General features: G+C 43.3%; 1 protein-coding gene across 1 annotated transcript in view; it reads right to left on the reverse strand.

Moving 5' to 3' along the window:
- LOC142462944 (membrane-associated guanylate kinase, WW and PDZ domain-containing protein 1-like) overlaps positions 1–12,998 on the reverse strand; it is a 118,508-nt gene that overhangs the window by 46,158 nt on the left and 59,352 nt on the right. The window contains exon 3 of the mRNA XM_075565163.1: positions 2,368–2,501. Coding sequence (XP_075421278.1) covers positions 2,368–2,501 — 134 coding nt within the window. The remainder of the gene's footprint in view (positions 1–2,367; positions 2,502–12,998) is intronic.

Raw genomic sequence — 12,998 nt, forward strand, 5'->3', positions numbered from 1 at the left:
AACTCTGTTCTTGGTTGTAAATGGTAACAAGGTACAGCATTGGTAGGAGGAAGGGGAATATACTCCAGAGCAAGCAGCGGTGATTATGTGCACTCACAGGAAAAGATCTTGAGTGGGGTTTAGAGCTCTTTTCAGGAATGGGGGGGAAGCTATATTGAAGGATGTAAGTGAGGTTGCCTCTAAATACATGGCTACTAAGGGAGGGGGCATGTTTGTGCCAGCGGGGGGGGACGGGACATGTGCCGTCAGCGAGGGTAGAGCAGCAGCACGGGGAGATGTTCTGGCAGCGGGGGGACACACACACATACACACACAGAGACAAATGTCCCCCCGCTCTACATTTCACCCCCCCTCCCCCCGGTCCCCCCCAGTTCCACATCTCTCTGCTCCCACTCCCCTGTTCACCTCGCTTCGCCTCTACGTACCCCATTGATTAGCTGCTGAAATAGAGACTCGCCAGTGAAACCGAAGGGACTGGGGGAACGGGAGGGACGTGGTGGACGGAGGTACGGGGGTGGTGGACGGAGAGACAAACACTATATCAAGATGTGCACAATATATAACACATTCATACAATTAGTGATTGTATGATTATGGGAGGACTGGAGACTGAAAGGACTGGCAGTGCATAGCTGGAGAAACCGGAGAAGCCACTTCCGCCCATAGTTGGAGTACAACCGGAAGTGACCAATGCGGATGCGTTCGGTGTATAGTGGTGTGGCGGTTTGATCCGTGATACGTGCAGCAGACCAGTGATCTCTTCAGCAGTTCTCTCCCACGTATTTTTTAACATTATCAAATGTGAGTGCAATTGTTTACTTGTTACTTTGTGCAATATATTATCCCTACAATATCACACTATTGCGATATCTCTCTTCTTCTTAGTTATGACTTATCTGATGAGAACAAGTGGCTTACAACAGAGGGTGTATTACAACACAAACGCCAACCGAGGGACACACAAAAGGGCTCCCATCAGAGAGAGATGTAATATAGCATATCAGAGATTCATCAGAAGAATATTGTGAGACCAACACTGAATTAATAGATTGGAATATTTTTATCACAGACTACCCTATTATTGGTTTTGTCTCTCCCCTTTTTTTCTTTATATATATCACTCATCCACTAAGCGTTCCCCCCTTGCCTGGAAGAAGAAAACCTAGCATGTAAGTCCTGGTAAGTGCAGGCAGTGTTGAGTAAATCCCTTTCACATGTGCCAGGATGTGAGTCCGTTGGCACACTGGATAATTTATTGCCATAGCCAGATGCAGGCTGGGTGGCAGTTGGGAGCGTCATGCCTGGAGGGGTGTTAATGGGTTACACATAGTGTGGTGTGACACCGGTACCTCCTCTAAAACCTGCCCAGATCGAACTGCAGCTTAGCTAATCACTTGTCAGTGTGCAGATTGTATTGATTCACATATTAAATGAAAAAAAAATATATATTTTTTTTTTTAAACGGCAGCTTGAACTGCAGCTTTAATATATAATAAGGAGGTCTTATCTTAGCACCATGGGCTATGTGTAATTATTTACATCTATCGCCATTATGTAACGCTTTAAGAAAATGAGGATATTGTGCTGGTATAAAACGTTTACACGGTGTCTGCATGATTGTTTCATTCTAGACACTGTAGTAATGACCTCAATACCGGCTTCCTAATTTGGCAAAATAAAGATTGAGAAATCCCTGCAAATACAGCTAGTGTACCCCGACATGATCCTGCAGCACAGAAATGGGGTACGGATAGGAGCTGTTCTACAGTCATTAGGATCTAGATCAGGCTGAATAAAATGTGATATTTCCGGGGATTATATGAGGTGCAAGGCTACGTCCCCGGTACATGCTGCAGCACGTGCTATGGTGTGCGTTGCCAGAACAAGAACCGCCCCTCAATGGGGCCGGGGCCGCTATCTACCTTGACCCGTCCTGTTGCACGACCAGATTTTTCTGAAGACAGCAAAAATTGTCTTCAAAACTGGCGACGGAGCACTAAGCCCCCCCCCCCCGGCGGTTCAACCAATGAGGGTGAACCTGCCAGGTGACATCATGGCCCCGCAAGGCCCTTCCCCCCCTCAGTCGCAATCTCCTGTAGCTCAGCCAAAGACCGGAGATAACAGCTGCACACACCGCCAGCCTGCCGGGCGCACGTGCAGCGCTGACACCGGCGCCGTATCCTTACGGTAGCTGGCACCTTTGGAGTACCTCATCATTGTGCATGCCAAATATACTGACTCTAGCCTATAAATAATTTAATTTCTTCGCCAGGTCTTGGTATAATCTCCTGAATATCAATCTATCACTCAATTTTGAACCTTTCTTTTGTTTTATCCAATGTAAATATAGTTTTTTTTTAAAAATACCTTTTGTTGCATGGATATCGTGTTGTCTCCTCGAGGCCTTGAGTGCCTCCCTCGCCTTTTCCCGTCAGAGCTGCGTCTTTGACGTTGCAAAATGGTATCGCTTTGACCCATGTCTAGCGCTTTTACATATTTCCCTGTAATAAAAATAATGAATAGTGCAATAAGCCAGTGTTATCTATCAATTCTATGAGCTCTGTTTATCTATTATTAATCGCATAGAGACCAATATCATGGCCAATGTATTCACAACTATTTGTTGCAGGGAAACTAAAGTGGCAATGACTCTCACTATCAGTATAGAGTTATAAGGTAGCCCTAAAAAATGGGGAATTGTCACCTTTGACATTTTTGCTAAGAGGAACCTGCACTTCAATGCAAAGCAGGGATTTAATGAGCCGTGCAATAATTGGGCAATAGTTATTTTGAAAAGCTGCCTGCTAAATGCTTATATTGTAAAATACTCACTCGAAACAAAGGGAAAATCTACAACAGCTTGAATTAATTTCTGGACCAAGTTAATTAGTTTGCACTGTTTAAATATATTTTATTAACGTTTTCATACATTTTGTTGGGAGTACAGAAATAAAAAAGGTTAAAGGGATACTATTATTAAACAAAGGTAAACATAACCCCGCACCTCTGGAATGTGCTTCCCCTCAATACCCGACTAGCACCCTCTCTATCCACCTTTAAGACCCAACTAAAGACACACTTGCTTAAAGAAGCATATGAGTAGCACTGTGGATAATACTGGACACATGATAAATAAAGCTTGGTCCCCTGCAGACGCACTTACCAGAATTCCCTCCTACTGTCTCTATACGTTCTCCCTACCTACCAATTCGATTGTAAGCTCCTCGGAGCAGGGACTCCTCGTCCACAATGTTACATTTATGTCTGAAGCACTTATTCCCATGACCTGTTATTTATATTATTCGTTATTTATATGATTACCACGTGTATTACTACTGTGAAGCGCTATTTACATTAATGGCGCTGTATAAATAAAGACATACATACATAACATTCAATATACATGTAGCACGGTCGTCGTCGTCCCCCCTCTAGGAGATTACACAGCCTATGCTACCTGGTGTGTGGTGCAATACATGTTAGGGTCAGGAGAGCTGAGATGATCTGCGATGTAGTGGAGACCAGGGCAGGATTTTGATGTTATCTTAGTTCGGTGTCAGCGCCTCCAGCTTCAGTGGGTATCCTGGAAGTACCAGGAGCAGTTCCCTCTGAAGCACTCTCACACACCTTCTCACTGACTCAGTCCAGACAGGTGTATAGTAGAACAAGGGGATCTTTATTTGGCAGTCACTGCATGATGGTCTTACAGCGGTGCAAGGGTTCAGAGGGTTCCCACCTCTGGATGGTGCTTGACCCTGATAGTATAGGGTTATCTTCCTGAGTCAGATGTTCCCCCAGCTCAGAAGCTCGGGGTGAGCACGCTCATCCTGCCATAGGAGAGACTGACAGCGCTTTGCTTCCTCTGTCCACCAGAGCAGGAACAAGACTGAATACGTTTTGGCTCTACCTCTTCCTCAGGAAGCAGGTGTGGGCTCATGGTCTGTACCTATCCCTGATAGGCTTACACAGGCCATGAGTCATCACCGCACTCCTGTCCATCAAAGAGGAGCACAAGTGAGGTCAAAATCCTACAAATTTAACCTGTTTCCTGCAGCTAACAGGACTTACATAACAGGGATAACAGGGGTAAAGAAAGGTATAATGGGACATACCCTGTTACATACAATAAATAAATACATATTAATGATATAAAAGAAGTGGGAAGTGGGGGGGATAGGGCATTTGAGAAATGCGCTTTGGTGATAACGCTTATTCTCTCTTTCTTATTCGTAGCAATAACTATAACTAGACACCTGGTGCTCAATTTCTTCTAGTCCAAGTAGGGATTGATAACACTTGACTCATTCCTAAATTGTAGATTCATTAGATTTTTCTATCAAAAGATCTCATATCCCTAAACACTTTGCATAAGTATTGTTGGTTATACTGGCTCATTTGTCCATCAATAATAGCCCCCAAACTCTACTAATAACTTGTTTATTGTTGGAAGGAACTATAAAGCAATAGGGGAGCCCCTGCTACTGCCTCAGACAAGTGGTCAGTGAACGGTGCTTTGGGTATATGCACAATAGAAGGTGGGGTAGAGATAGAACCCAAATGCAGCACTCAGGTTCACGCTCTGTGTGAAAAGTGAATGATTTAAAACATAACTTTATTAACTGTACCAAGTATATAAAATAATGGGTGTTAAAAACTGACGACCTGAAGGAGTAATGACCTTCAATACTAGAACCGTGTAGGTTTAGGGTCTAGAGTGTAGGTGTGTTCTGTAAAATACAGGTAGCACACTGAACATAAATCCTAATGAGGATCTAACCAATCAATACTCACTGGCTCTAAGGTAAGTACTAATGGCCGCAATCGCCTAAGGCAAACCTGGTAAGGCTAGATAATTAGTAGTGTACTCACAAAATAACAAATAACTGGTAAGTTGCTAGTGGTCAGTCACAGTGCTTATAAGGTAGGTAAGGACTTATAGCTCCAGTCAGTGATTGTAGTGTCCTTATAAGATAGGTGTGGTGCTTGGTCAGGTTGACCTACAGTAACCTGCTTATGTATAGAGTAGTAGTGAGGGTGTGACCTCTGATAACCTCAGTAGTAGTATGGACAGGTAAATAGCACTGTGTGCAGGCTGATGCAGAGTAAAGCACACTTACACCTATAGCTGTGAATAGCAAACCAATTAAAGTAGTAAGTGTATCAAAAATACATGAACTAGTACACATGATATATAGACCAGGGGTGATATTCGGCTGTAATAAGCTCTCAGCTATTTCATACTGTGATAGATTGACAGTAAATATATAATGACCCTGAGGGCAGGTATACTCCTGTACAGTGACCGATACCTCCTTCAACCAGGGATCAGGAATATCAAACTACACAGATGAATAGGCTGAGTGCTAATAATAGGTACAGAGACCCTATGAGCTGCTGTCAGGGAGTCCCTGAGTCATAATAGTATCCAGCGCAGCTAGCTGTGAGGCAGGGGACCTAACCTATACTTAGTACCTATACCATGAATAGGGCACCAGGTGCCAGTATTAGATTGGATTTAAGAGGCTCAGAGTGTCCATCGGGGCACTTTGAGAGCCTGTATAGACACACGAGCAGGGAACCACATCACCTTGCAGTCTGAGACTGTGAATGCGGTAGAGATCAGACCCCTGCGCGTGCACGTATGACAACAGAGCCGCCGACGCACACGTTTCGCGAGAGGCTTTTTCAAGGTGTGAGTGCAAGTAATCATAAGTGTACCCTGCTGGTAGGCAGGTATTTATAGGTCCTTACAGGTGGATGACGTCACGAGTAACCCCTGGTGTGCTGGAGCATGCGGGAGGCTGCGCTGCTATGCGCAGTAAGTATAACCTAATGTATGACTGCATGGCTGGCACAATAAAGGTGATACTGTCTGACTAACTGTGTGGTGTGTGATACAATTATTAGTTAGTCAGATTCAGCACATTGAGAGTAAAAAACCTCAGTGTGCCTCAAGGGTAGTTAAATAGCAGATACAGTATGAGTTACTGTTTAGTGGATAGTGGTCCAGAGGAACCACGAATAGGATCATTATTACCACTGATTAGTGGATTTAATCAGGATATGGAGATTACCTGATCAGCGTTGTTCCTAATGGTACCGATATGTTCTAGTACTCGCTGTTTCAGACACCGTTTCGTTTTCCCTACATAGATCTTTCCACATTTGCAGATGCCTTGATATATTACACCTGTACTAAGACAGTTAATAAATCCACGTATTTGATACGTCTTAGTGCTGTCCCAGTTGTGGAATTGTTTAGTTGTTTTCATATATTGGCATGCCTTACACCTTTGACAGGTGTATGACCCTGAGGGTTTAGGTGGAAGCCAGGTTCTGGGTGTCTCTTCCTTGAAGTGACTCTGGACTAGTAGATCACGTAGATTCCTGGCAAGTCTACTAGTCATGGACGGGTAGTTCTTTATGACCCCTTTGAGTAGTTCATCCGCTGTAAGGATGTGCCAGTGTTTCTGGAGAATGTTACGGGCTTGAGGCCATTCCCTGTTAAACGTACTTATAAACCTTATCACTTTGTCTTGCGGATTAAATGGTTTATCCATTATGAGTGATCTCCGGTTAGTATGTTTGGCTCGTTTATATGCCTTTTTAATGCTACGTTTGCTATAGCCCCTATTTGCAAATCGTAGACTCATGTTTAGGAATTGAGCCTCAAACTCCTGATCCATGCTGCAATTACGTCTGAGCCTTAGGAATTGACCAGTAGGTATACCGTTAACTTGGGCTTTAGGGTGGTGACTGCTTGCCTCTAAGATGTTGTTAGTGGCAGTGGCTTTCCTAAAGATGGTGGTGTTAAGGACACCTTCAGTACCTCTTGATATCCTTAAGTCTAGGAAGCACATGGTGTCTCTATTGTATTCCAGGGTCAGATGGAGGTTAAATTGGTTATTGTTGAGTATTCTGATAAACTCTTTGTGAGCCACCTCTGAGCCACACCACAAGACAAGCACATCGTCGATGTAGCGTACCCAGAGGTCGATATGCTCTGTATGTACCTCCATTTCCTCAGTGAATACTACCTGGGATTCCCACCATCCCAGGTAGAGGTTGGCGTACGTAGGGGCACACTTAGTACCCATAGCTGTGCCCCTCAACTGATGATATAGTTTTCTGTCAAAGAGGAAGTAGTTCCTGGTAAGTACAAATTTGAGAATCTCCAAGGTAAAGGTGTTGTGTTTTGTATGCCACCCACCTCTAGTTTTCAAAAAGTGAGAGACTGCTTTGAGGCCATAATCATGGTCTATGCTTGTATACAGTCCCTCTACGTCCAAGCTAACAAGTAAGGTGTCGTTACTGATGCATATGTTATCCAGCCTTTTGAGGGCATCTTTAGTGTCCCTAAGATAGGACGGTAAGGTCATCACAAAGGGTCTCAGTATTTTGTCCACGTAGGAACTGGCCCGTTCTGTCAGGTTGCCTATCCCTGACACAATAGGTCTACCCGGTGGGGGGACCTTGTTCTTGTGCAGTTTAGGCAGACTATAGAACGTAGCAATCTTAGGGTATTTGACCCAGATATAGTCAAGTTCATTTTGATTAATGACTTTATCTTCCAGGCCTTTTTGAAGGATAATACTTAGTTCTTTGTTATAGTTAGTAGTTGGATCTTCCCCCAGTGTTTTATAGCAACTAGCATCTGATAAGAGTCTTAGATTTTCTGTCTTATAGTCAGTACTACGTTGGATCACCAAATTTCCCCCTTTATCTGATGGTTTAATAACTATGTCATCATTCATACTCAATTCTTTCAGTGCTTTTCTTTCATGAGCTGTGAGATTATCTGGTAGTCGGCCTAGGGTCAGATGCTCAAGATCCCTAGTGACCAAGTTGACGAACACTTCAATATTAGCGAAATTTTCGCTAAAAGGTATGAACTTAGAGTTGGGACGTAAATCAGTGTATGGGCCGTCCCCAGGTGTCCTATTGCTTTCTTCCAATAGTGCCTCAAGATTATTGTAAACCTCTAAATCCTGAGTGTCAAGAGGTGTAATGTCAAGGGAGTTAGCTATCCTGATTTCTCTCATACGGAAGAATTTATGAAGTTTCAGTTTCCTCCCGAATAAGTTAATATCTTTGACCCACTCAAATAGGTCCATACTTGCTGTCGGTGAATAGGATAGTCCCTTACTAAGTAATTTGAAGTGGTGTTCGTTCAGGATCATATCTGACAGGTTCACAACTTGTAGCTTATTATCCCCTAATATCTCGGGGGTTTGCCCCTTTTCCTGGGGTGTTGTTGCCCCCTGGCCTGGCTCCTTAACACCCAGACCTTTCCCTCTTCTTGTTTTCCTTTTCCTTTTAGGCCAGATGCCATTCTGTTTTGCTCTAAAAAAGGAACCTGGGAGGGAGGGTGAGAGGTGGTAGCTATCTGATTAGCCATGCCTTCTGCAAGGAGTAAGTTGGCTCTTTCATCTTCACTGTCTGACTTCTCCCATTCAGTGGGTGAGGCCTGTTCTGGTGTACTGATTCTAGGTTTCTTCTTATTAAGTTTATTTCGAAAGATCTTATTTTCTTGGAAGTCTTTTTTGTCTCTTGCGTATTCAATACGTTTGCATTCTTTTAGCTCCTTGGCAAATTTGTCAATGTTAGTCCCTAGTTTGCCTTCAAGTTCCGTGAATTTGGGATTTGATCTCCATGTTTCGACTTCTGAAAGTTTCTGTACAAGTACACTCTCAATGTTTTTCAATTTATCTCTCTGGTATTCTAATAATAAATTCATCAACATGATAGAACATTGTTTTAAAACCAGCTCCCATGACCTAATAAAATCCTCATCCACTATATTGTGGGCTGGGGCAACATTGGCGCGTAACCCTCTGGGGATAAGTTCAGCTGACAGATAGTTTTCAAAACCAAATATTTCCCACCAAGCTCTTATGCAATTTCTATAAATATCATCAAGCTCTGTAAAAAATTTGGAAATATTGGGTTGTGTGGAGGTGTCTTCCCCTTCAAACTCACTGGAGAAAACATCCTCTACCTCCTTCTGCCATGTTTGGAAGTCAGGTAAACCAGACAGGAATCCTGACATGATAATGTGAGTGTAGGGCGAGCTAGGGACAGAATAAGGTAAAGACCACCTTTGGGAGAAACTATAAAGCAATAGGGGAGCCCCTGCTACTGCCTCAGACAAATGGTCAGTGAATGGTGCTTTGGGTATATGCACAATAGAAGGTGGGGTAGAGATAGAACCCAAATGCAGCACTCAGGTTCACGCTCTGTGTGAAAAGTGAATGATTTAAAACATAACTTTATTAACTGTACCAAGTATATAAAATAATGGGTGTTAAAAGCTGACGACCTGAAGGAGTAATGACCTTCAATACTAGAACCGTGTAGGTTTAGGGTCTAGAGTGTAGGTGTGTTCTGTAAAATACAGGTAGCACACTGAACATAAATCCTAATGAGGATCTAACCAATCAATACTCACTGGCTCTAAGGTAAGTACTAATGGCCGCAATCGCCTAAGGCAAACCTTATAGCTCCAGTGATAGTAGTAGTGAGGGTGTTCAATATCAGAGGTCACACCTTCACTACTACTCTATACATAAGCAGGTTACTGTAGGTCAACCTGACCAAGCACCACACCTATTTTATAAGGACACTACAATCACTGACTGGAGCTATAAGTCCTTACCTACCTTATAAGCACTGTGACTGACCACTAGCAACTTACCAGTTATTTGTTATTTTCTGAGTACACTACTAATTATCTAGCCTTACCAGGTTTGCCTTAGGCGATTGCGGCCATTAGTTTTTGCGGCCTTTTATTGTTGGAAGGTTCAGACTGTTTCCAAGCTGCTTCTATAGATATCTAGCTGCTGTAAGAATATGATGCACCAACGTCTTTTTAATGTGGTGATATTTCCCAGGTACAGGTTTACCCAGAACTAAGGTCCATGGTTCAAGAGGAAGTTTCATACCCATAATTGTATCTATTAATATTATATTTTTCCAGGATGTTTGTATTTTAGGGCATGACCACCAAATGTGTCCCATAGTTCCAATCTGGTTGCATTGTCTCCATCACCGATCTGATGAGTTGTGTATATGTTTGAGTCCTGCTGGTGTAAGATACTATCTTAATAATAATGTATAGTTATTTACTTTTTATTGTGAAAAATATAGATGGTCCTTATAGGTCTCAGCCATATATGTTCCCAATAGTGGTGTTGCTAGAAATAAGCGGCCCCCGAGCCCAAATTTTTTTAGGGCCCCATTAATACTAACTGCACATTTTTTATCCCTCCTCCTCAACATCACCATCTCTCTCTCTCTCTCTCCCCTCATTTTTTCCCTCCTCCTCACCAGCTCTCTCTCCCCTCATCATTTCTCCCCCTCCTCATCACCAGCTCTCTCTCTCTCTTCCTCATCATCACTGGCTCTCTCTCCCCTCATCATTTCTCCCCCTCCTCCCAACCATCACCAGCTCTCTCTCCCCCTCATCATTTTTCCTCCTCACCATCACCAACTCTCTCTCCCCCTCAGCTCTCTCCTCCCCCACCCCCCCCCCCCCCACCCAGCACTTTATCCCATGCCTACCTTTGGCAGGGAGATGATGGTAGTGGGGTCAGACCACCAGGGCGCGCTCCTCCACGGCTATCCTGCTTGCCTCAGTACAACTCCTTTGCCGGCTGCTCTTCAGAGCAACGCTGGCAGCCCACGTCACTCCCATCATCTCCCCGCCGCGTACCATCATCTCCTCCCGCCTGGCTCTGCCAACAGGCGAAGAGAGAAGGCCCCCAACGAGCGCGGGCCCCCAGGCCTTGCACGGGCTATAGCTATGCCCCTGATAACCAGATATCCCTCTTCCAAAAACGGTATATAATACTTCTGTTTCTGTAATTCTAACACTATACACCTGATACATAAAGCTTAGCCCCTTGCAGATGCACTTACCAGTGTGCCCTTCTACAGTATCTGTATGTTCCTCCTACTAATTAGATTGTAAGCTCTTCGGAGCAGGGACTCCTTTTCCTAAATGTTACTTTTATGTTTGAAGCGCTTATTTCCATGACCTGTTACTTGTATTATTTGTTATTTATATGATTGTCACGTGTATTACTGCTGTGTAGCGCTATGTACATTAATGGCGCTATATAAATAAAGACATACATACATACATACAACATACACAACAATTGTGTGGGAATTGAAAGTCTGTACCTTTTTTTTCCGCTCCTGCCTGGTTGAACCTGCAGTGTGTGTGGTTAGTTGATTGGTTACCTAACACACCCAATTAGTGTGTGTCCCTCTTTGTAACAGAGGCTTGTAACACATCCTGCGCTTGCTTGTCTTGATCTGTGTGACTGAATTGCAGTGTGTTTCAAGTGATTTTGTTTTACTGTAAGTGTGGCGTTGGAAACAGAGATATTTTTAAGCCTTATTCTGATTGGCTGATTGGCCGAGAGACCAACCAGATATTTTTTTAAGCCTTATACTGAATGGCTGGCAAAGCCAGCCAATCAGGTAATACGACATCTGGTTGTCCGAGAGACATACTACTGGACCTTACCCTGACTAAAAATTACTTTATGTTTAACAACAGATACTACCATCAGGTCCAGGGCACCGCGATGGGGACCTCATGTGCTCCCACCTATGCTAATTTATATCTAGGCTGGTGGGAGGAGACTGTGGTCTTCGGTGAGGACCTGGAACCCTACACTAGGTATATAGAGTTATGGGTAAGGTACATTGATGATATCCTGATGTTATGGACAGGAACCTTGGGGTTCCTGAATGAATTCGTTGATGTGTTAAATACAAATCTACATAATCTGAAACTCACCTTTGTCTCAAGTGAATCGAGTATAGATTTTCTTGACATCACTGTATTTAAAAATATTGAAGGTAAACTTGAGACAACCATTTTCAGAAAAAGCACTGCGACTAATAGCCTGCTTAGGGCAGATAGCCAACATCCTAAGCATGTGACCAAGGCGATTCCCACAGGCCAATATCTTCGCCTAAGGCGTAACTGTTCAACTTTAGTTGAATTCAAGGAACAAGCAAAAAACATGACAGAAAGGTTCATTGAACGTGGTCATTCAAAGGGTAACCTGAGAAAAGCTTACAACAAAGCGGTTGACACAACCAGGACACAAGTTCTAGCTAATACAGCCCCCAGTGACTCTGCCAACGACTATAGACCCATTCGGTTCATTGGAACATTCAGTGACCAATGGGGCTCTATTTTTCGGATTTTCAATAAACACTAGCACATTTTACTTGATGACGAGGACCTGAAAGGGGCTTTATCAACTACACCTAAGTTAACCAGCAGGAGAAGTCGTAATTTAAAGGACATACTAGTAAGGAGTCACAATCAAGTGAAACCACAAGGAACATGGCTTGATCAGAAGCCGAGGGGTCCCTAAGCCTGTGGTCGCTGTAGGGCCTGTAGATATGTGCCAAAAAAGACAGAATTTACGGATTCCACGCAACAACGGATGTTTAAGATCAAAGATTTTATAAATTGTGTCACTGAGCGTGTCATTTATCTGATTGTCTGTGCTTGTGGCAAACTATACGTTGGAAAAACTTTTAGACAATTCAAAAAAAGAATCCTTGAACATCTGGGGTCTATAAGAAATGCCAAAGACACACAGGTGGCACGACACGTGATTAATGAACATCATGGGAACAGTGACCAACCGGTCTTTATCGGTATTGAACATATACCCTGGGGCCAGCGAAAGGGTGACTGGGATAGGATATTGTTACAGACTGAGTGTAAATGGATTTACACATTAAAAACACTCAGTCCCATGGGTTTGAATGAGGGTTACATGTACACTTCCTTTATATGATTTATTTCAATCAACTATACTCGCTGCACTTTTATTTTCTCAATTTAACCATCTTAGGGGGAACCAGGTATATAGCTTTAATTTAGATGTTCGTTTTGACCTAAGGGGCGGACAACGTAGGTTAGTTCACTCCTACACCCCATTTATTTTATTTAATATCCCATTGTG

Source organism: Ascaphus truei, chromosome 11, assembly GCF_040206685.1.
Source record: "Ascaphus truei isolate aAscTru1 chromosome 11, aAscTru1.hap1, whole genome shotgun sequence".
Lineage (NCBI taxonomy): Eukaryota > Metazoa > Chordata > Amphibia > Anura > Ascaphidae > Ascaphus > Ascaphus truei.